Raw genomic sequence first — 24,599 nt, forward strand, 5'->3', positions numbered from 1 at the left:
TACGATCCAAGGCATATTCAAATAATTATGTTTAAATTGGCGTGTATGTACACATTGATCTAAAAAACTCGTTAAATTATCTGAACATATTAGAATTTGATCAGCTAGTAATAAACGTGATTTTTGAATACTGAACGGCAAGTTCCACATAGATTATACAATGACGTCCGCAGCTAGTAGCTTTCTTCAAAGTCAAGTATGAAAAAAAAATTGAATATCTAAAACAGAAGAACTCTTCTACCTCATTATAATTATAGTCTGTTCTCTACCTATGTTGATATATTTCTATTTCTCTTGCAGGTGGACTAGTTAGCATAAACAAACATGTACTTATAAATTGATACGAAATATGTCTTATAGTTTGTAGTATTATTTAGCCTTTCATCTTAGAGTCTTAACCAAGAAGACCAGGTACCCAGAATGTATGGCAAGATGGCCAGAAATGGATGAGGGGAGGAATTTGCAGATACAAAAACAAGGAAATTGAAGTATCAGATTTCTCCCACCCGGGATGCTTCCCCAATAATGAATAATTTTCATTCCTGGAAAGATCGATATTCATAGGCAAGTGCAATCAATATAATATGTAGATAATTAATTGATTTAGTCAAGTTACATACGATCATAGAAGATTTGAATAGATTGAAGTTATTAGTGACAATTCACAAGTTCTTACTGAAGTGGGACTTGCATGAAATATTAATTTTCTACAACCTTGTCATTCATGATCGACGTCCTAAATAAGACGACGACATGATACAACTGTCATAAGCAAACCCCATCCCAATATGTGGGAAATTTCCTGGATGATCTTCCTGGTAGAAGAACAACGATTTATTGACTAATACCAATTTCCTAGAAACTACAAGTTGAGCCAATAGAATAATAAATAATCTCCCTCATCCGGCAACATATACCTAACACCCAGAGATACCAGTCTCTATCTGGGAAGCGTTCATGGCAAGCAACAGAAATGTTTACATACAGTGTTGGTGCCTGGACTTCAATATAATAGTACAGCTAAATTTCCAGTAAAATGTCAATGCACTTCTCGGGCCTAGCTTCACAAGATGAATTGCATATATAGTATGCAGTCTTGCAGGAATAAGAAACCAAAGGTGAATCTGATACTGCTCGTAAAATGAGCGAGCCAAATTCGATAATGGCTTATGTAAGATTGATGGACCAATCGATCTCCATGTTTTGTGTCTTTATATATTATGTTCTAATTTCTAAAGGTGTGTGATGATTAATGAGTTATCCATTTTCTTTGGATTATCACAGCACACACCAAACAGAGGCGAGCAGGAGTGGAGGTACAGGAGTGCAGATAAAAACCAGATAGATGTGATGATCCATATCAGGGGGTCTCCTTCCCAGCTTCAGGAATTGTTTCAAGGTTCACCAGGTTGTTATATCTAGCTAGGGTTATTGCTGCAGATGTTGCTTCAAGTGTAACTTTAATTTTCAGTCCAAAACGGTCATGCCCACTACATATCACATTTTAATCTACAATTCGAAATTAAATTAATTAAATTCTTTCGGAAAAGTTTATGCAGGAGGCTATTATGGAACTCCAAGATCAATTGGAGGAAACAATTGTTCATTATGTGAACCAGACTATTCTAGAAGCTCAGGTATTTTCATTCTTAATTTCTTATATTCTTTTTCATTTTAGCTTGATCTCCGACAGATAATAACTAAACAAGTTAAGCAAAATCAAGAACAATATATAGATTGAACCAAACATGCAGCCTCATACAACTGAAACGATAGGACAGATCATCAGACAGCACGATATTTATTTGCTTGCAGCACTGATGCTCAAGGAAAGTTTAGGAGTTCATGTTTCAAAACCCTGAGCCCGACTTGCTAAATTAATTTTCATATTATGTCTTTAACAAATACACTAGCAGACTAGCTAGCGAGTTAATTTATTCAACATGATCAGTTCCTTGTGGTTTTTCTTTGATTAGTTTGTGATTCTAATGAAGGGGTGCACTTGCAAAAACTAGAAAGGGAATCAAGGGAACCAACGATCAGAAGAACACACCAAAAGCAGTCTTCTGGTGGCTGTTGCATAATCTTCTCTCCTTTGGTAAAACTAGTGGAATGCTTAACCGTGGTGCTTACTTGTTGCTTTTAAGTTGAACTAGAGTTCAAACAAAGAATCAATACATGCACAAGACCTTCAAGAAAGAGTGTAAGGACTATCAAGTTTCGACACTGTAAGAGCTGTAAACTTGAAAATATGTGCTAAACTGAAGTTAATTTATGTGTGTGGTACTCCCGTAAGTTCTATCAAATGGCAATCTTCTTTATTTTTTTATGTATCATGAGTGATCGAATATTTCTTTTTTCTATTTGTTTCTAATTCGCACCTCATTTTCCGTTTTAGTTTTAGTTACAGAAGTTAATTAACCAAGTAGTTACAACTAAAAGAAATACATTATAATTAAACTAAAAATACAAAACAACGGAGATCAGTGGTGTGACATATGAAGTCTTACACTCGATCATCCCTACAAAATGACCACCTATAACAATAGACAAGAAACCTAAAAGAATTTAATTGTAGCGCGAGCTTAACATATTCTAAAGTATGATGCATTCTCATGACCAACCGGCCTTAAAAAAAACGCTAGTTGTTATTATTATATTGTATTGTTTTTGAATCTAGGGTCATTGAACTGAGAAATTAATTACATATATATTACTGGTTGATGCCTTCAATTATTGGTTGGGTATTATATTATAGATATTAGTTTCCTTTATAGAAAGATACTTTGGCAATATTATAGGTTGTATAGTCATGAAAATTTCATATATATTGGAGAGGAACGAAACGAGAATTATAACAATGCAATGAAACATAACGTAACGGTTTATTGATAATATGGTCTATATGTAGACATTACATAACCACAATCTCGTAGGATTCAGAGTCCTAATCTATTACAGAGATGTGAATCTATCTCTATCTGGAAATTTAATAAGGTTAAAACACACACGATGGTAGAATAGTAATTATTCCTGAACACTCCCCCTTGTATCGCATACCTAGGTTGCATGGTGCACACATCGTTGCCTCGGTAAAAACTTTGTCAAGCAAAATAAAAACCTCTTGGGTAAAAATAAAAGCTTGATGGAAGAGAAAAAGAGCACAACGCACCGTCTACATTTGATAGCATCATGTGAGGTACACTCCCCTTGATTAGTGTCATAATCATGGAGTACAAAGTATAACGTATACAATGTTCATTACATGCTTCTCAAAAATAGTGTTGGGCTAATGATTAATCATTAATCTAGCCACACATCCTTAAATCATACATGCTATACTTAGCCAAACTTAAATCTTAGGAAACAAGATTGCATAACAACTCAAAGCAAGAGTTTGCAATGAAAATCAGATTCTCAGGTAGAATGACCTTCACTCACTTAAACGGCCATAACGTCTTCGTCACAATAGGTACCAGTAAACCGTAAAATGCTCTGTCGAGTTGACTGACTTGCAAATTCCCGGACATAACTATCCTATTTTGCTAAAACGGCCATAACTCACGCAATACGATAGCTGTGAATAAATGGTTGGTGTCTCTGGAAAGTAAACACATATACCTTTCTAACGATACCAAATTCACCATATTTCATTGAGTGAGCTGTCATGTAGGTCTCATTGAAGTTGACCTAAGAAACTGAACAGATTCTGATTTGTTATATTCAATGTGTCTTTCACAAAGGAAAATGGGGGAATTGACCAATGAAGGACTGATGTTGGTCCGAGATGGAACCATACACATCCTCTACGCTACCAGTGTCAACTGCTACACCAAGGCGTACGTTGATGTTCCTGGAGCTATTGGCGGCGTTGGTGTGGATAAGATTTGTGTTGGTTTACTAAGTGTAGAACTAAACCCATGTTAAAAGACTAATGAAAGTCTAATGATGATGCATAGGCACATAGTTGATCACATCATAATGAAAGCAATAGTGTCCCAACAACACTTACATATATGAATCCATAGCTCATTGAGTCTCTTCATCATCTTTACTTAGACGGAATAAAGTCCAAAATTGGCTTTCATATGAACACATATGGGTATAAGTTCTTGCAACCGATTTGTACTACGTTCTTTCGAACGTCGCAATCTGATTGCATAAGCTCTCCGTGGTCTTGAGGCATTTAAGGTCCCTCGGGCACTCTCATATCTGCGTCAAGATCTCTTTATAGATATGTTATGACCACTATCATATTCTGCAAATCAGTTTTCATGGACACTACTACTGAATAAGTAGTGGAAAGCAATTATGTCCATTACGAGAGAATATGACTCATCGTAGTCAATACTAGGATAATGAGACAATCGTTGCGCCATAAGTCCTGCAAATATCGCATGATCATCTTTCTCATTACACTTACGAATAATAACTAACATAATAAGTCTAGTTCAACCTGTATTGATTCTTTCCATTTCGGTCAAGTTGCTCATCGTTGATACTTTAAAACGAAATAAGAGCATAAACGAATATATCATCAATCATAGGAGATCAATACATTAAACACACACGCGCGCTTTATGCGATCAATTTCAGATATTTTTATTCTTCTACAACATCAACAAAAAGAGTTTGTAGTGTCCCACATAAACTTAGTTGATACACGTGTTTAGAGAATATCTCTTGATGATGGGCGAAATACTTGTGCCTACGCACCTCGTTTCTTTCTGTTTTTTTATTCCATATAATAATGGTCTCCCCCTAATCTAGATAGGAGCCAAGACCGAAGCTATGACCCTTATTAGTCCATCTTTGCGTTTGCCGCCCTTGTTTTGTGGTGCAATACCACGGGTGCCGACAACAATACAGCGTACGATGGTGCCATCGCCGGCTTCCTTCCCACTGTCAGGGATGGTGCCAACAGTTCTAGGACCAAGTCATATGAAATTCTCCTATATACTGAGAGTTCCAACCTTACCGGCACATTACAGCATTTATGTGCGATCTCGTCACTTTCGCAATATCAGTAAAGTCATTGAGCATCAAATCTTTGACTTTCTGAAGGTCGATAATGTATTGCACATTTGCTCACTTTGAGTAGTGCGTGATCTGAATGAGACATAGTGCAACACCACGTTAATTTCTGGCATTAAAACTGGAATGTGAGCATTCTATATCTCCCCCTAACGATTGGAACTATATCTCATCAAAGTGACCGTCTGCGGATATCGCAGGATAGAGATCCACAGTTGTAGATTGGAAATAGCGGATAAGTGTTCGTGATTCATAAAGCATAATCAACCAAAATAATTAAGCGTTTCAAGTAGACCCATGGAGATTACTACAATAAAGGCACATAAACAACTTAACCAAATACACGTTAGTGAAAAGAATGTTGGGATCGTATCCAGTGACCATCTGGTACACACTAAGCGTTTAGTGAGTTGTGGGTCTGAAACGAATAAGTGTCGCTTCATGCAACATTACATATCTCCATGCAAAGACCGGCAGGTTAGTACGCATAACCAAGTCCGAGCTCTGCTAGATTGTTCAGTGAATGAACATGAGGAATAATATGTTCAACGACAATCCCAGTAGATATGCAAACTGAAATCATCAAAGTCTTGGAGGTTAACTCTCCAACGGTATCCAATCAAATAGATTTGAGAAGATGGGAAGGGTGGTGAGCCCTTAGTATGATGATGATAGCTAAAACTTTTAGCAAATGCAGCGTTCAATGTGGAAAGCAAAGCGACGTGTGACCAACGCGTCGATGCTCTTAACCTATACAAAAAAAAAACCAAAAAATGTCCGCATTCGGTTGGATAGGGTCCACTAATGTCACCTTAAATACTTTGTAAGAATGGAATATTCTCGGTCCATTCCTTAGCAAATGAAGGACTTCTATGAAATCTAGCAAGAGAACAATCTTTGCAAAACGAGCGATGGGCATTAGAGATTGCCATGGAGGCATATAAAACACGAGAGGCATCACAAGCTCCTGTGAAGGAGGGGATGCCGCCACCGACGGCCTGAATGTTGTGGAGCTGCCGAGAGGGGCAGGTTCGGCCCCACCGTGCATGTCATAGATAGGCTCGGTCTCACCGTGTGGAGCACGGGTGAGGTGGTCCATTAATCGCTTTCGGGACTTAAAAAATGGATGACCATGTGAATTAGTAAGAATTATAATCATCATATCACGTCCAAGATGCCCAAGACGGGCATGCCAAAGCATAGAAGAGTCTGAATCACAAAGTTGGCGTTCAACCACATATGATTCAGAAATTCGAATGGAATTAAGATACAAACCATTCCCGAGGCTCTTCATTTTCCATAAGATGCGGCAGTGGGCTGCTGTCTTAGAGGTAACACAAAGATACTCATGTCCATTCTCAACACAAGTATCAAGATGAAAATGTATTATTGGCATATATGGCCTTTAAAACTTAGTAAGGCACGAAAATATAGAAGATAATCTTCGCACGAGATCTGTAAAATAACTACCTACACCGTAAAACAGTATGGATGATTATGCAATTAGTAAGACACTCGATTTCACTGTGAGATATGCTCAAAATAAAATTAAGAGATTCAACGACGCGGTGAACTTCTCTAGATAATACACCGTAGAATATTGTAAGAGGGGGGATTGAAACAAAGTGTAATCTGATCGAATGTATCACATTGCAATAGAACTACATTCTTCAACTGAAAAGTTGGAAAACTATGGTATTGTAGCAGTTGAATACCAAATAATTAGGGTGATAAAAACCATCCAATTGGTGCGGGTGATCACCAAGAAACGACTTGGAGAAAAACCGGAAAATTAACAGGAAAACTATGTCAAAATAACTCAAAATGGTGTGAAATTTGGACTGGGAAAACGTGGCAGTACAAACTATTGGAAATATGCCGGAAAAATGACGAACAAATCGCCGGAAAACTCACCGGAAACCGGCAGCGCTGATTACCGGAAAACCAACCGGCGGAGGCCGGAGCTAGCTGGTATGGAGGCCGAAGTTGCAGGTCTGACAGGGGATGCCAGCATAAACCGGGTGGTGGCGCCAGAAAGGCCGGAAGGCAGCCAAAATGCCGGAAAAGTAATCGGGTACGACCGAGGCTAAAACGATGTCAAATTTTGACGTTCGAGGTCCGTTTTCTAAATTTTGATATCCAAATTCACAATGTAGTGTTATTGGAGTCCCGTGTAACCTAAAAGCGGCCAATTTAAAAAACACGTGAGTTGCAAACGTTGACCATTCATGCTAGGTTAAAACAAATAAAATTCTCACAAGATCATCTTATAAATAAGGAATATGAGAAATTTTATTGAATATGCCAATCATTAATACAACATAAACAAGCTTCCAATTCCAATAGACAACTTAAGCTAAAGTCGAGCGAGAAACATGACAATGCAAACATTATACTTGAAAAATAATAAGCAGAAAACATAGTCAAAAGAGATTGACTAATCAAAAATCTGTAGAAAAAAAATCTTGCATATCGGATTGGGCGGAACCGTAGCCTGAAGCACAAACATTTGCTTACTTGAGAATGGAAGAATGTTACGTTTCCATCTCCAAAGATCCCTCAATAAATAAATATAGGTGCCAAAAAAATGGTATGTGTTTCTTAGATGTGGAGCATGCATCGAGGTCAACTATGGTAAAACCACGTCATAGACGTTTATGTAATCATTTTAAGTGTGTCCCGTATAATTTCTTATTTTTTGGATATTTTGTTAGCAAATAGTGCTATTTCAGAGTAATGGATTTCAACTCAAATAAATGAGTATGTACACATTGGGATTATCGTTTATAGACATGAGTTAAAAAAAAACTAAAATATTCAAATAACAGTCACGATGGCGACACATCCATAAGAAACGAGGGTTGTATAGGTTTCGAATACTTAAAACTATTGAAGTATTCAGTCGAAATTAGAAGACTTGTGATGTATATGGTCACAAAATAATCGATGCATATCGGCGATTCTCATGATCGCACACGAAATCGATTTTCTCTCTTTAAATAATAACATGACTCCTCCAGGACTCTCACACGAAAAACGTCGACTAAGATGGGAATCATATCCCTCTTTGGTCTCATCGGCGTTATAAGAAAAGCCGAAAACGAGATATGAAGAAGGCTAACAGCGCCCGATAATTTATATATATATGTCTGAGTGTGTGTGCGCGCGCGCGTGCGTGCGTGCGTGTGTGTGTGTGTTCAAAAGCAGCAACTTTAAGAAAAGCTTACTCGGTGGTTTGCCAAATAAATCGCATTAATTTGAAATAGTCTTCAAACTTATCTTCATGCAAGAAAGTTGCTTGATGAATTCTTTTTCCTTATCGATCTTCGTACTGATGGCATCGAAAGCGTTGATTAACATCCATCTCTGGCATGCATGTCATCACAGTGGTACGAGCACAAGCATTTTAGTTAGAAAGATGTGCCGGGAAAGCAATGAAATAAAGGAATAAAAAAGGGAAAATAATGTTTAGGGCTACATAGCACGGAAGCTTACCTTGACGACCGATTCCTGCTTCTGAAGCGGAAGCAGAAGCGCGACGGAAGCGCGATTCCAGAAAAGGAGGGTTTGGGAGGGCGGCGGAAGCGTTGGCTTCCAAAATGGAAGCGTGGTGGAAGCGTTGGCTTCCTAATTGGAAGCGCGGCGGAAGCGTTGGCTTCCTAATTGGAAGCACGATTCCTTCCCTTCCTTTATTTCATCAATCAATGTCTTGAGTCACTTCTCTTCTCGTCATCTCATCTTCTTTCAATTTCTTCAAGTGGTTAAAGATGAATAGCATCAATTAATCTAATGTGTCAGAGAAAAAAAAACTGGGGAGAGATATGAAGAAAATCTAGACGAGACAAAGAGAAGACGAACATTTTTTAATTCAATTTCATCCAGTGATGTCTCTTTAACTTGCACGTGCCAAACACCTTTACACTATACTAGACATTCTTTTGTTTGAATTTTGAAATGAAACTTTAATATTGCTATACCAAGGATAATCATGGTTTAAAAAAGAAGTTATTAATAGTTATCAAGTTATTTTAAAACTGGATAAAATATTTTAAAAATGAAAGATAAAAATAGTATATAATATATATTTATTATTCTGACGCTTTCAAAACGCACCCGCTTCCTTAAGTTTTGAAAAAAACGCTTCCGCGTTTCCAAACGCTTCGCTTCCACGTACCCACACCCGAGTCCATGCATCCTAGGTTTAGGGCCAATAGGCCATTGGGCTCGGAAGAGCTGAGGCCCAAATTGAATGGGTTGAAATCTTCGCGCAGGGTCAGGCTCGAGTGGACCGGGTCAAGAGTTGGGCATCCAAGTCGAGCATGTCTGACGCGGATATGATCGAGATGCAGGTGACGTCGAGTCAAAGGCTGTCATCGGAAGGACGCGCGGGGTTGGGTCGTGGCGGTGTTGGACGACGTCGGGTTTTTGAGAGATGTCGGGGGACACCGTTGACGTTGCACCGATCAGTGACAAAGCGGGCTTGGTCGGCGTCAACTTGAGGAGGGCGTCGGAATAGAACCGCTTTGGCGACGTCGATGAGTCTGGGTCAGGTAAATCGGGGCCTAAGGTGACGCTGGACGGCGACTATAAGCGGCGCGTAAGGCTAGGAGGGTGGGTACGTCATCGACCGACTGGTTTGCATGGAGGAGAATATGGGTGCCCATAAAAACTTTCCAAGGTGCCCATAGTAGATTCGATTTATGATTGATTTTGTTCCCGACAATAATTTGTCGGCAGCTTATAGCTTTTTCCTGCAATGCCAATGAAAAAGGTTGTCGGAGCTAAGGATTTCAGGGTTATGATTGATTTCTCTGGTGGTGGCCTCGTCCCTCAGACACTTTAGAACAAAGTGCATGATAACGTGTTTGAGGAGAAACGAAACGAGAATAATAATAACGTAATGGAACATAATGTAACCGTTTATTGATTGATAATTGGGCATATATATATGCATTACATAACCACAATCTCGTAGGATTCGGAGTCCAAATCTATTACAAAAATGCAAATCTATCCATAACAGTAAACCTAATAAAGTTAAGAGTCTAAGATACACACAAAGATAAAATAATAAATCTCCTAGAACAAAAAGATATATATATGTCACCTCAACTTTATATAGCTGATTTGTTTTTCTCCTACAACCATTATTAGTCAATATAATTTGGGCAAATTATCTTATATGATATGATGAACCGCCATTTTATGAAGTTAATTTGCTATTCTTCTGAGCAACTTTCATGAACACGTTACGTATGTACCTCAGTCATTTTCTAGAATTGATTTGTTCTTCCTCTAGAATCATATTATTAGTTAAATTAACTTGGAAAAATAATTTCTCCCGAAGTTACGGGGTCATTTTGCCGAGTTCCTTCGACATGGTTCTCTCAAGCGCCCTAGTATACTCTACTTGTTCACCTGTGTCGGTTCCGAGAGAGAGAGAGAGAGAGAGAACAATCACGCGTGAAGCTTCTTTCTAATCTCCACCCACATCCCTTTCCTCTTTTAACCCCAACGTAAAACTCACTTCCACCATGCCTTCAACAGTTCACGTGTGCAGCTGTGGTTTGTCTTAATCCCCATCCTCGATTATTTTACCCTACTTGTTTGCTAAGAAATGTCACAGTAAAATGTAGAAAAATAGAATCGGTGGAGCACACAGGCAACTTCCAGGTTGATGAATACCTAATTTTGTATTGGAGTTTGGTTTTCAACAACAAATATCTATTGAGATTCTCCCTCGAATTATTGATCACTGAGTGTTCATATATATAGCTTTCAGTGAGCTAATTTTCAACATAAACTCAACATAGTCGATCTTGATCTTCATATCAAAATACCAAGAAACAACCCTACGCCTGAACTAAGAATGAGCAGCGAGGTGAGTGACTTTAACCGATCGATCTATATGTGTGTTCCAGTCTTATGATTGTAGCGATCTGTGTAATATGTGGGATTATCAATGGATTCTGATGTGATTTTTTTTGGGGTTAATATATGTAGAGGAAGCACACAAGTGAGCAGAAGATGCAGAAAAGCCGTAGGAGTGGGGAGGATAAGATTAAGGTGACCCTCCGTCGCCATGAAGTGGAAGCGGTAGGCAGTCCTAGTCAGGTTGGCAGGTTTTTCCAGGCGGCCTGTGGAGGTAGTTGATCTGCTATATATTTTTAGCCACTTAAACATAAGTTAAATTGCTTTTATGATTTCCGATCCTCGCTCTTCATCGACCGAACTTTGAAATGTGTTCATATTAATTGGATCCCTTAAGTTATCTTCTTTCTTTGTTTTCTTCCATTTATGGTTGAACTTTTGTAGTCCAAAGAAGTGCAACAAGCTCAAGTGGAGAATCCAGGCCTCGACTTCCCCCCAAGTCACAGGGTAATTAAGCCTGGAACATATTTATGTATATGTATATATAGCTCTGCTTGATAGTACGCATGTCCTTAGGGAGACTTGCAGATTTTGCAACTGCTTTGATGATCGAAATTCAATCAGAACGAGCTACCTAGCTAGATTTATGTTTATTCGCATTATTCATTTAATTTTTTTTCATACTACGAGCTGGCATATGACGAATTTCTTAGTAGTGAACATACTCCCGTTGAAATCAACATGCATGTGCTGCACTTAAAATTGATTTAGGAGTAGTTCTATAGTACTACTAACGTCTTAAACAGAAGATTACTTTGTAAAAATTTGTTTGATCGATTGGACCTAGCTAGCCTGCAAGTTTCAAATTTATCTTGATCACCATTTGGGGTAAAATTTATTTTTATAGCCGGCCAAAATCATCTTATAAGAAACATTATCCACGTTATCTCTTTAAATTAAATCATGTTAGGAAAATACATTATATTGAAAGGGCATTTGTATCAACAAAGATATAAGATTATATAAAGGTATTGTTTTATTTTTTTAACCCAGAATATCTATACTCTTATAATTTTTGCTAGCCAAAACATATTTGTTTTACTAAAATGACCTTCACATATTAAAATACTTTATAATAATTATAATCAATATAGCTAAAATAGTAATTAAATAAATATAATAAAATAAAAATAAAAAAGTGGTGATTATTTGAAGGGCAAATTATTGTTTAGTACTAAATTAAATTTTAAATTATAAAAAAGTTAAATAAGAGAATCAAATTAAAAGATGGTCTTCACATTTAATTGGAAATTACAAAAAAATCAACAAGTTTTAAATAAAATTAGAAAAAACAACTTTTTAAATAACTTGCTGACTGTTTTGCCCTTTTTCACTCTTTTTCTTCTTATTTTTCATTCTTTTTCTTATTCCGGCCATAACTTTGTCATCCGGCTATAGATTTGAGCGTGATTGGTACCGTTAGAAAGATTTTTTCCCCTCCTTCATTTGTATCATACCCGCTCCGAATCGACCACCGTATCAGACACAAAAACCCTCGAAAAGGACTGCCGCCATTCATGACGGTGCTCCAAGCTATTCTGGCGAAACTGGAGCCCAAGACTCCATAATTCTAGTTATTCGCTTCACTACTAATGTGCAAGGGATGAAGAAATAATTAATATAATTAACGAACTTTTGTCACACTACATGTCACACTTACAGTCTCACCGCCAGTAACATCACGAGTCACAATTGTAGTCACATTGGTTGTTACAATAATGACATTGTGACTGCCACTGTATCTGGTAGTGTGACTACCCATGTATCTAGTAGTGTGACTATGTTGTGATAAGAAGAAAATGTGAAAAAAAAAGAAGAGGAAAAGAATGAGTAGAACTAACGAACCATTGTCTCTTGTAATGTGATTTTAAACTTCTCAAACAATCCAAATATCAACATTGACGTTGTCACACTAGTAGTCACACCAGTAGTCACATTGGTAGTCACACTGATGGTTACACTCGTAATCACATGATTAGACGTCACATTGGGAGTTACCTCGACTGTCACATAGTCATAATACTTTTATAACTGAAAAACTAGTCAGCTACACTACTAGTCACACTATCGGTTACACAACTATCTAAACTAACATTCTTTTGTGATGGGTAGTTTGACTATAAGTGTGACAAAGTATGTGACAAAGAAAAAGATAAAAATGGAAATAGAAATAAAACAAATTGATGTGGGCACTCAAAAACTACTCTAGGCACCCACAGCTCCACCGTCAGCTGCTTTGTGCAGCGGCCCAAGCCACGATGTCATCCCATCCTCTCCTCGTCGTCGTTGTCGCTGCTCCAGATCATCACCATCGTTGCCGCCGCCTTGAAATCTGTGAGTTTCTGCTTCATATCGTTTTCAAGTTGGGCATGACGACACCGGTGGAGACAACGCTGACATCTCTTTTCTAATCTAGGCTGCTATCTAGGCTGAAGCTGCCACGCCGGTGGATACAAAGCTGACATCTTTGCCTTCCTCGACTGTCGCGATGTCCCCGTCACCATCAAGATCCTAGCCTCCGTCGGCGCCGACGTCTCCCTAGATCTCCTTTAAGGCAAAGATGACGGTGTCGATCTCATGCTTGGTGCTTACTTCAACATCGCCTGTGCCGGTGGCGCCAACCTTGCTGCCCACTGGAAAATCAAATTGAGGCCTTAGTGCTCTAAGTGGCAGCCCTGTTAGGTCATCGAAGGAGACTTCTATGGGCGTCGTCGATGGCTTTGTTGCTTGAATCCACCGTCGGTAGTCGATTGAGAGCCTCCTCTGTTAATTTTGACGATAACAAAAGAATTAGAGAGAGAGAGAGACAGTCTATGTAATTATCACAAACTTTATGAGTAACGGTTTAAGTATATTTAAAAAATAATTTTTTTTATAATTTTGAATCTTTGACTGTTTTATATTTAGTTAGTTCTTTTTTTTTGTCAATAATTTAGTTAGTTCAATGTGATTTTTTTATGATCTACCTTTATTTGAAAAGTAAATCCACGACTAAATAGTTTCACACACGTAGAGAGTGTGTTGTGTTGGTATAATTATAATGTAGTCATTTTTGTGCTCTGCCTTTGTTCTCCATTACTTCTTTTTCCTCGTGCATTTATTGTCAATAAACCATGATTCTCCACATGGTATTAGACCCCATGGTCACAATTTTTGTGCTTAATCGCTTCCGTTGTTTTCAATTTTAGTTCCCATCGATTTTGGTTTCCCCCAATCCTAAAACCCTAGCCCCAATCCTCTCGTTGTCATGCCTAATCTTGTTCAATTAAAGTTGAGAAACCCCAAATTGGATCATCGCGTTAGGCTTCCTTTTTTGATTGTTGCAGTCTGCGTCGTGCTTTGCTTTGGTTCTCTTTATCTCAGATTTTGGGGTTCTGCCATCAGCTTTCTTCACCAGCCATCCTTTGCCTCCAGCGTGACCCTTCTCAAGCCTGCAATCGTGTTCCACGCGATAAAATCATGGCTATTGTTCTTCATATATGATCGATTTTGCCTGCAATTGTCCCTTATTACCCAGATTGTCTGGTGAGACTGTTTTGATTATGTTGTCTGATGGGCTCTGGTGTTATAATATTGGGTGCTCTGAAATATGGTGCTGCTTGGGTGATGAGCTTTGGTGTTATAAGGCTGGTATGCTTTGATTATTGAGATTTCAGTGATGTTCATATGGTGCTTCAAGATATCGATGTGTGCCAGTCTTCCCCATTTTCATTTGTGCTTTAAGCCTTTGTTTTGTTTTTTGTTGTCCAATTACATAATCTCATCTTCATTTTCCTCTTTGCTTTACCTTCAATTATCCTCTATGCAATTATTAGATAGAACAAAAACATTATCAAAATATGTTCAATTACCTTCGGAAACAAAACAAAAAACATTTTCAATCATGTATAATTACCAAGTTTCTTCTTGTCTTCCTTCTGCTTTTCCTTTCTAGGTTTTCTTTACCTTCTCTTTCATTTCATAATCAATTACAAGTTGAATTACCAGATGAACCAATTTATGAACATTACCAGTACAATTACCAATGAATCAACTTTTGTCCAATTACTAATTAATCAAATTCTGTCCAATTACCAATCGATCTTCTTTTGCTTCATTTTTCCTCTTCTTTGCTATTTTCTTATGGGCTAAGGTTGTGGGCATAGCATTCAAGTTAGAACCGTTACTTAACTCATCTTTGTTGGTTATGGAATTAAATGAAAAGGCACCGTTGCTGTTCAGTGGCTTTTTTTTATTGGCAAGCAACATGTATATATAGGATCTGCTGCTGTGGGTGACTGCAAAAAATGTTGCAAGTGGTTTGGCTTCTGCTTTTAGACATATATGTATCAAGATTGTGTGCGGAAAGTGATCGTAAGGTTTTCTTTGCATGTGTTGCTGAATGGAATTTTCATTACACAGCTACTTTAAATCGACAAAGATGATGGGTCAAGATCTGAGCCATGCTTCGACACAACTTATGTTGGGGTGCTAATGTTTTCAGCTTTGGTAAAACTGACTCAAAGCCGCTGGGGTTTAGATATGAGTCATAGTTCCAACTATTATGCTTGGGTCTCCCCCAACATATGGTTGGGGGGATGTTAAGAAAACACATTATATTGAAAGGATATTTGTGTCAACAGATCTATAAGATTATATAAAGGAATATTTTGTACTGTTATACTTTTTAACCCAGAATATATAATGTAATCATTTTTGTGCTCTGCCTTTGTTCTCCATTACTTATTTTTCCTCTTCTGCATTTATTGTCAATAAACCTTGATTCTCAACAAATCATGATGCCAAGATTGATCAATATACTTCTTCTATCTGCAGAACATGGAACAAGCTTAGTTAGAAGTGATCGTGAACACCGAAGCTCTCAGCAGACAGGTTCAAGAAGGATTCAAACCCGAACTTCAGAGGGTACGTAGTATATATGCCCCTGCCTGCATGTGATTCAGTTCTTTCCCCTTTTTTGTCGTCTATTTGTTGGAAGTAACTCAAGTAAGGATACTACTCATGCTAGCTTATATAACTTTTCGGTGTTCTAGCAGTTGTTTCAACATGTTAATTCAACAAAGGCTGTGAGGTCGACCTGTAAAACTTCCTCGTAAACTCACCACTCTGTTTTTGACCAAAAAAAAAACTCACCACTCTGTTACTAAAGCAACATATGCAAGTCACTCAAGTAAATTTCTTCTATCTTTTTATTTTTTTTCTCAAAACTGAATTTCTTTTAGATATCACCTGATTCTGTTATCTGGGTACATATGGTTCTAAATGGATGTGGAAACAAAGGATGGAGTGAGCAAGCACGCACGCCATAGGCAGAGTTGTGTTGCTGTTGTAGCTATAAAAAGCGGTCTGGTTAGGCAAGTGGTTCTTTCGATCTCTTGTGTGGGAGATGCATGCTGAGTTCCTAGATCTTATGCCTATCAATAAAACTTCCGCTTGCTGGAAAAGTCGACAAATGTGTGTTTAAGCCTTTAAGGGTATGCAAATAGGTCACAAATCGATGTTATAGACAATCGACTTTGTGAGACTTGCAAAAAATAAAGTTATTTGTGACATCAGTCTTATAAACTCTGAAATATATGTATAAGCTGAAGTGAATGTGGTATTTCCGTATCACCGTATGCTTTATTGTAATGTAAACAATCTTCATTATTTTATATGTATCATGCGTGGTGGAATTTTGTTTCCGTATGTATCTCTGAGTATATTATCTCTATTATTTTCTACGTATCGATATCATGAGTGGTCGAATATTATTTTGTATTGTGTTTTCTAACTCGCGCCTCATTTCATGGAATTGGTTGTGTTAGCTAACCAATAAGTTACGGCTAAGGAACATTATTACTTTTTGAGAAAATGAACTATATATTGCAGCAAAATAAAACTATAACTAACTAAGAGGACACTCCGTGGTGGAACAAGATTCCCCACACTCAATCCTACCAAGATTGTCAGTCACATGACTATAGACATGAGTCAAAAATGCTCAATCCCGAATCGAACCAAATTATTCTAGAAGTAGTTGATATTAACTCACCGCCAATCTAAAAAAGAAACCATTACAATAGCATCACATATCAAAACTTCTGGCATATTTGTAGAGACGACATTCCCATTACATTGACACCTAGAAAGAAACAACATTTACATAATCCCTGAAAATGACACGGATCATAAACATGTGTATTCCACGACACGACCAAACCCTACCTACCTACAACCAAACATCAAAATCAATCCAACAGAGGTTGCCATGATCTGACCTACGTTGGCGAAGCAACCTAGACAGAATTGTCGGCGCCTCCACACCCTTACTCATTCTCGTACTACAACCCAGTACCACCCGTCCATGGCAACCAAATCAGCGACTTCGGAGCGGCGGAAGCATCACCATCAGACAAGGACCCCTGCAAAACCAGAATATGAAGCAAACAATCCGATGACAAATTTTGGAGCAACCATCCTCCATTGATCCACCACCATATTCCTCCTTGCTCGGCCACTAATTGACCCAATCCAACTTCCCGTTCGGGGGCAATGTCAGTGGATGTGCCACCGGATGGAGATGAAATTTTTCCTAAACCCTAAAAACCCCGATTTCCACAGAGCAGTTAAGGAACATTATTACTTTGTCTTGTTTTTTTTGTATGAATTAGCTAAAACTCTATGGGCCTACGAAGTTAAGCAATTTACACAATAGAAAATGTATTAAGCATGAAAACCCAGTTATATATATATATATAGTCCCTATCCAGAGTAAAGCTTCACTCTGAAATTACAGAGTGAAGTTCCAATTTTGGCACACTTTTCGGTCAATTTTGTTCACCATAAGTGATTCAATATTTAGGTATGTTATTCAAGATCATCTCTACAAAGTTTCATCCAATTTGACAATGGTTTGAGCTTTCAAAATTGAGATTTACACGAACGGTTCATATTAAATAGTTTTAATTCATTCATTGATTTAATCTAATTTCAATACCTTAACGATGTCCGAATTAGATGAAATTTTGTAGAGATGATCTTGAATAATATACCTAAATATTGAATCGCTTATGGTTAAAAAATTTGACCAAAAAGTGTGCCAAAATTGGAACTTCACTCTGTCATTTCAAAGTGAAGCTTCACTCTGGATAGAGACTATATATTAGTCCCTATCCAGAGTGAAGGTTCACTCTGAAGTTTCAGAGTGAAGTTCCAATTTAGCACACTTTTCGGTCAAATTTTTTCAGTATAAGCGATTCAATATTTAGGAATGCTATTCAAGATCATCTATATAAAATTTCATCTAATTCGGACATCGCTAAGGTATTGAAATTAGATTAAATCAATGAATGAATTAAAACTATTTAACGTGAACCGTTCATGTAAATCTCAATTTTGAAAGCTCAAATCATTGTCAAATTGGATGAAACTTTATAGAGATGATCTTAAATAGCATATCTAAATATTGAATCGCTTATGGTGAAAACATTTGACCGAAAAGTGTGCCAAAATTGGAACTTCACTCTGAAACTTCAGAGTGAACCTTCACTCTGGATAGGGACTATATATATATATATATATCAGTCTCTATCAAGAGTGAATCTTCACTCTGAAATTACATAGTGATTTCAGAGTGAAGTTCCAATTCTCATATGCCAACATTCGGGCAGTCCGCACTGTGTAGATTCGGCGATTTCAGCCGCCATGAGCTGGTGCTACAGCTCGGCTGGCACAGACATGAGCGTCAAGAGGAGGGAGCACATGTGGTACCATCAGCGCCATCGTCGCGCGTCACTAGAATCTGCACGGTGCAGACGTCCGCACCTAAAAACTTTTCTATATATATATATATATTATACATGCATGAAGTCATGAACTATCCACAATATCCATCTCGCTCAAGCAACCACTTCTGCAGCAGATGAGAAGTTATATCATTGAAGCAACACGCTAGAGCACAGCTACTAAGTAAGATCTGTTTGTACCTCAGTTTAGCAGATCGGCCTATGTATGAGATCGATCTTGGCCGGTACGTACTCATTTTAGCATATCTGTTTGTACTTCTGCAAAGCTACGTGTTAATGACCCTGATATTTATCTATACCGGATGATGCTTCCAATTATTGCTTGGTTATTATATATCAGATATTAGTTTCATTTCTTTTAAATGAAATTTGAAGGCACGACCAATATTATAGATGGTTGATATATATAGTCATGTACGTAAGTTTCCTATTAACTTTCTTGGATGGCATTGAATTGTGGAAAAAGAGCTAGTACGTCCGTTCACATATACAAACACCGAAACACGCAAGATTTGAATAGCTGAGTACTCATAAATTATTCTGGATTAAGTTAAGTGGAACGTGAATGTAAGATTATCAGTTACAAGACTTTCGTTCACATAACGACAGTATACAATTGCCACATACTCTCTCTGCCCCAATCATATGGGAAATTTCTTGGTGATCATGTGACATAACGACAATCGATCAATATATATATTAACTCTTAATTACTATTTTCCTTGTTAGCTAGAGACACCATGAGGCTGTTAGAATAATGCTCAATCTTCCTCATTCATCATCAAGCACCTAACACCCAGAGATTTCTTTTATTTTTGCAGTTCATGAACGTATCCCTATCTGTGATGCTTACCTTACACACAGCATTGGTCCCCGTACATATAATATTTCAGCAAAATTTCCAACAATGACGGATCATTTGTCGAGCCTAACTTTCCCAAGTTGCAATGCGTATATACTAAGCAGCACGTCCAGACTAAGAAATCAGAAGTGAATCGGTATCAGATCGTAATTAAAGAAAATATATGAACCAGCCAGAACCCATAATGGCTTATGTAAGTTCATCCATGTACCGTACCCATCGATACATACTGTAGTTGTCTTTTACTTTATCCAGCTAAATATGCTAATGGTCTGTTACAATTAATGGATTATGTATCTTTCTTGTATTAACATAGCCGAGATCGAACAGAGGCGAGCAGGAGTGGAGGGTTGGGAGTGCCAATGGAAACCAGATGGATATATCGATCCAAATCCGTGGCTCTCCTGGCCAGCTCCGCGAACTGTTTCAAGGTTCACCAGGTAATTAGATCTAGAGTCGTTACTGCAAGATCATACTTAGATGTGCATTAGTGTACCTGGTTTGCGTCGTCATTACCAGTTCATTAGTACTTATTTCATCTTCTTCGATCTGATTGATTCTTTTAAGCAACAAATTCAGAAGATCGGCCGTTTATAAATGACTGATTTTATTTTCGGCCGAGCTTATGCAGGGTGTCACTACGGAACAACTAAATCGATTAGTGGAATCTATTATGGTAACTCAGGTATTTTACTTCTTACTTAAAAGTTGCCATTCTCGAAAAGTTACTGAATATTGTTCCCTTGAATATATATACCTATATATAGATAGTGCATTAGACTATTAGCAAGGGCGGATCTAGGCTTATTTAGGGGTGACTCAAGCATTCCCATTGGTCAAGACAAGGAAAAAAATTAGATTTTAAATCTTTTGATTTTGAGATTCTCTTAAACGAAAGCATCACCAAATAACTAACTCTACTCATTTGTTTCCCTTCTATAATTTACTATTCTCCTCCTCAATAGCGTGTCTTTAGCCAAATATATATTATTCTAAAATGCTAGTTAGGTTACTAGCTATTATGTCGTTAATGTATTCAGTTGTGTATTAATTGTGTTAGATTTTGACAATATATATCATTTTGTTTGATATATATTAGTGGAAATAAATTTGTTGCCCACCCCTACCGTGTCTACCTCATGTCCACCTCACAAATAAATTACAAATGTCTTTTATAATAACCATAGTTATAAATTTGTTCAGAAAAATGGTACTTCACATTTTTTTTGTGAGGTTGGCATGGGGTGGGCACTATAGGGGTGTCAATTAGACTAAACTGTTAAATTTGAGTCAAACTGAAGCGTTTGAAAAAAAATATTCTTCATGGTTTCAAAGAAATGTCAAGTCTACATTTCTAAAAAAAAAGGTCTAGTCTACAAGTCCAGATTTGAATTATTTTCATTTTTATCTTTCCGAAGCTTTATTGATAAATCACGATCTTTAATTAAGTTTTTATTGGTCATTTCTTAACCTTTCGAACCGCTAATAGAATGTTTTTATAAATAATTCTGAATTACGATGTACATACTATATGAATATTTGATTGGTTAATTTATGTTATTTGCACATATACATTAGAAGAGTAAGCCTCATTACTTTCAGTATATTTTTATAGTTAAGTTCAAGCATCCCCAATGATCCAATCTTGGATCCGCCACTGACTATTAGTATAGCAACTTTGAAGGAACTACCGAACCAAAGTACGTGATCGATCATAACTAGACCTCCAACACAGACTTATGCAGGTTAAACTTCAAAATTTAGAACGTAATCAAAATTTCATCGGACGAAAGCAAACCACCTATTATAACAAGTATTTGAATTGATTTTATAGTCATTTCTGGAACTTAAACTTAAATTTTCGTAAACGTGGGCCGGACAAATTTCAAAAACTGATTTGGTGGATTTAATAAAATGATGAGCTTGTGTTTACAGTCAGCTGAGAGGCACTTGCATGTTTAGATGCTTCTGGTAGAGTGGTAGTCATGACTCATGCTAATAGCTGATCGAAGAAACAGAAGAAGAAAATTAATGTAGTTATTGATTTCTAATTCACTTGGACGTACTATTTCTCAAAGAGAAAGTTGATATATAATTGGTTCCATCAGCTAGCCCGCCTCCTACTACTGTACTTTTTTTTTTTGGTATTAATAAACAAAACTAATGCAGTCTTTAATTTTTAAGATGCATTATCTTGTGATTTCGATGATTTACTTGGTTTCTGATTTGCATTTTAGGGGTGCGGTTGCAAGAACTAGAATGCGAATCAAGAGAGGCAAAGACAAAGATGAGAAAGGCACACCAAAAGCAGTGCTGTGGCGGTTGTTGCATAATCTTTTCTCCATTGGTGAAGCTACTGCTATGCTTATCAGGGGCGTTAAGTTGTTGCTTTTTAACTCTTTAAAAGGGTCGATCAATCAGGAAGTTATGCTAAGAACTTATATATAGCTCTTCAATACATTGTAAGATGTAGAAACTTTATATAAAAATAAGGGTGTGGTGTTAACACGCCAATTTAAAGAGAATGATCATACGCAATGAAAAAATATCATGAAGCTGGCCATATATATATGGGCCTTAATTAGCTAGACGCAGATCACGCAATACTACGTTCAGACCAGAAAAAACTAGACTCGATAGTACCCTCAACTTGACGATGAATTAATACATAAAAAAGTAAACTAGAATCATCGCTAAATCATACGCAATGAAAGAATATCAGCTTCGTATATACGTTCCCAGCAGTTGAAAATGCATGAACTATACACCGGCAATTGCTTCCGCAGAAATGAGAACTCACATCCTTGAAGAAAAGAAGATCGAGCCCGCGGAACCAGTACTGAAACCTTATTTACTGCTCCGAGCAATCACAGAATTGAACAATTAACATCTGCTCGCGACAAGAGGCCGGCATGCATGGCATTAATTCAACTGACATAAGCTTTAGATCGAGGAACACAAGAATATACATGTAGTTGCAAAAAACTTAAGCTCAAATAAGAGCAATTCGATAATAGGTGGAATTCTCAACTAAGAGTACTTAAAATCGGAGCTCCACGCTTGTTAATTACAATACCATTACTATCGTGTGTGTGTATATAATCTCTATTCAGAGTGAAGTTTCACTCTAAAATTACATAGTAAAGTTCCAATTTTTACACACTTTTCGGTTAAAATTTTCATCATAATTAAATGATTTAATATTAAATATGATATTCAAGATTATCTATATAAAATTTCATTTAATTTAATAATGATTTAATATATATATATATATAATTATTCGATCATGACTGTTCCTCACTTACATATGAAAATTGCTAGGGACGAACATCCTAGCGTGTTAGTTGCAAATGGAGTTTATTCACAACACTTCAAACAATAAATCCTCCAAATCATGATGAAGCGAGGGAAGATGGATCGGAGAAGAGCCCTGGGCCCAAAAGCCTCAGCCATAGAGTTGATTTGTTCTAAAGTTTCATAAAAATGTATTGATTAAGGTCAATATTATGGAGATCAAGATTGAAGAGGCTAGGCGTGTGAATATGGATTTGCACCTCAGCCATAGATTGATTATGTTTATATATTCCGGATTAAATCGAGGCTGAAGCTAGAAGGTTGGAATGTGAGCTTGCTAGGACTCATCAGATGTCGCCAGGATCTTTCAAGTTTTAAGCCGGCCGGCTGTCTAAAAATTGTTAAGGCTTGAAAGTATCCGGATGTTGATGATTCTATAGGTTGATTATAGGAAAACAAATTCCCTCTATTTGTCCACCTTGTCTCACCCTTCTAAACTCATGTCATATGTCTAATTACTCAATTATTATCTAACAATGAGTTGAGAAAAGACACATAACATGAATTTAGAAAAATGGACACAAGACGGGCAAATAAATGGTGGTCGGCAAATTTGTTTCATTGGTTATAATGGATATCATGTACGTACTGCTTGGCTTCTATGCCTTTATCTATCATTTTTCTCTCATCATGTATTTAGAGATTCTAATTCTTTAGCTAAAAATCTATGTATGTTAACTCTCGTTCGAGCATGACTTTACTTGTAATTGGTTTAGCTCTATACATGCATGTTGATAGAGCTTAACGACCCCTGATCAATGCTGATAATAACAACAAATTATCAATAAATTAAACTTTTAGATTAAAAAAAAACTTAAGATAGATCTACTGTGGTTATTGGTTTTGTTTTCTGTGTAACCAAACATGGATCATATTGGGGTTACTCAAGAAAAGCCTAGCCAAGGATTAAGAGTCAAAATGGTTGTGGGGGAAATCAATATGACAACTCCCGAATTAATGATGATCAAAGAAGAATTAATGAGAGCTGACATGAATGCTCAGTGGGAAGTTAACACGAAACCGAAAAGGTCGATGAATAAATGTAACGTAACGGTTGGCAAGTAAATGCAACATAGTTGTCAACGGATAAATGCTTGTCAGTGATTAATTGAGTGTAACCGACGAAAATTAATGAGTCTGAAATTGTCAAAGAGTAAATGCTCACCAACCTAGCAACACCTATCAAATGGAGATGGAGGAGCCAAGGTACGCATTTGATTCCAATCTAGTCAGAGTATATTAGAGCATAATACTGACTTAAGCGTCGGAGAGTCTTTTGCAGGTCCCCCCCCCCCCCCCCAACTTGTTTTCATCCTTGGAAAGTTTGTAATCGACACCAAGGCTGAAGTCGTCAACCAAGTAAAGGGCGACAAAGAAAGTGCAGTCAACACCAGGTTAGGTCAAAGGGCATTTGAAGGTTGTAGACGATTCCTAATCTGCTTCCGCTCCAGTCCACATTTAATTGGAGGTCGAAGTCAATGACGAGATTTTACCCTCCAACAATTGGCGCCGTCTGTGGGAAACATTTTTTCCTAAAAAGTGATGGTGGAAGTTGGATAAAATGGAATCTCATTTCTATCACTCGGGACTGGAGGTGATGAAATGAACCAAGACGTGATGGACCTAAA

At 37.3% G+C, this 24,599-nt stretch overlaps 3 protein-coding genes across 13 annotated transcripts; all 3 read left to right on the forward strand.

Annotated features, from left to right (window-relative positions):
- The first annotated feature begins 1,067 nt into the window (after positions 1 to 1,067).
- Positions 1,068 to 2,322, forward strand: LOC126786614 (uncharacterized). 4 transcript variants are annotated; one of them, XM_050512481.1, is made up of 4 exons: positions 1,068 to 1,171; positions 1,285 to 1,408; positions 1,551 to 1,637; positions 1,977 to 2,322. In XM_050512481.1, the coding sequence occupies exons 1-4, from the start codon at positions 1,142 to 1,144 to the stop codon at positions 2,144 to 2,146; spliced, it is 411 nt and encodes a 136-aa protein (XP_050368438.1). In that variant the 5' UTR covers positions 1,068 to 1,141; the 3' UTR covers positions 2,147 to 2,322. The 4 variants fall into 4 exon arrangements, with proteins under 4 accessions (XP_050368438.1, XP_050368440.1, XP_050368439.1 ...); XM_050512483.1 differs by having other exon boundaries at positions 1,995 to 2,322; XM_050512482.1 differs by having other exon boundaries at positions 1,560 to 1,637.
- Positions 2,323 to 10,803: 8,481 nt separating this feature from the next.
- On the forward strand, positions 10,804 to 16,655 carry LOC126786616 (uncharacterized). Of its 8 annotated transcripts, none has more exons than XM_050512487.1 (5): positions 10,804 to 10,915; positions 11,038 to 11,179; positions 11,350 to 11,412; positions 15,781 to 15,870; positions 15,999 to 16,655. In XM_050512487.1, exons 1-5 carry the CDS (start codon positions 10,904 to 10,906, stop codon positions 16,016 to 16,018), a joined length of 327 nt encoding a protein of 108 aa, XP_050368444.1. In that variant the 5' UTR covers positions 10,804 to 10,903; the 3' UTR covers positions 16,019 to 16,655. The 8 variants fall into 8 exon arrangements, 5 of the variants coding, with proteins under 5 accessions (XP_050368444.1, XP_050368445.1, XP_050368446.1 ...); XM_050512488.1 differs by having other exon boundaries at positions 16,002 to 16,655; XM_050512489.1 differs by having other exon boundaries at positions 16,188 to 16,655.
- Positions 16,656 to 19,654: 2,999 nt separating this feature from the next.
- Positions 19,655 to 22,139, forward strand: LOC126786615 (uncharacterized). Its single transcript, XM_050512485.1, has 4 exons — positions 19,655 to 19,807; positions 19,931 to 20,054; positions 20,246 to 20,299; positions 21,852 to 22,139. Exons 1-4 carry the CDS (start codon positions 19,778 to 19,780, stop codon positions 22,016 to 22,018), a joined length of 375 nt encoding a protein of 124 aa, XP_050368442.1. The 5' UTR covers positions 19,655 to 19,777; the 3' UTR covers positions 22,019 to 22,139.
- The last annotated feature ends 2,460 nt before the right edge of the window (positions 22,140 to 24,599 follow it).

The sequence above is a fragment of the Argentina anserina genome, chromosome 3, assembly GCF_933775445.1.
Source record: "Argentina anserina chromosome 3, drPotAnse1.1, whole genome shotgun sequence".
In the NCBI taxonomy this organism is placed as follows: domain Eukaryota; kingdom Viridiplantae; phylum Streptophyta; class Magnoliopsida; order Rosales; family Rosaceae; genus Argentina; species Argentina anserina.

Coding starts and splice junctions, on each gene's coding strand:
- LOC126786614 (XM_050512481.1), top strand. CDS start 1,142: ATGAGCGAGCCAAATTCGATAATGGCTTAT. Junction 1,409..1,550: donor ATTGTTTCAAGGTTCACCAG/GTTGTTATATCT, acceptor CTTTCGGAAAAG/TTTATGCAGGAGGCTATTAT. Junction 1,638..1,976: donor AGACTATTCTAGAAGCTCAG/GTATTTTCATTC, acceptor TTCTTTGATTAG/TTTGTGATTCTAATGAAGGG.
- LOC126786616 (XM_050512486.1), top strand. Junction 11,413..15,780: donor ACTTCCCCCCAAGTCACAGG/GTAATTAAGCCT, acceptor TTCTATCTGCAG/AACATGGAACAAGCTTAGTT. Junction 15,871..16,245: donor TCAAACCCGAACTTCAGAGG/GTACGTAGTATA, acceptor GTGGAAACAAAG/GATGGAGTGAGCAAGCACGC.
- LOC126786615 (XM_050512485.1), top strand. CDS start 19,778: ATGAACCAGCCAGAACCCATAATGGCTTAT. Junction 20,055..20,245: donor ACTGTTTCAAGGTTCACCAG/GTAATTAGATCT, acceptor GAGCTTATGCAG/GGTGTCACTACGGAACAACT. Junction 20,300..21,851: donor AATCTATTATGGTAACTCAG/GTATTTTACTTC, acceptor TTTGCATTTTAG/GGGTGCGGTTGCAAGAACTA.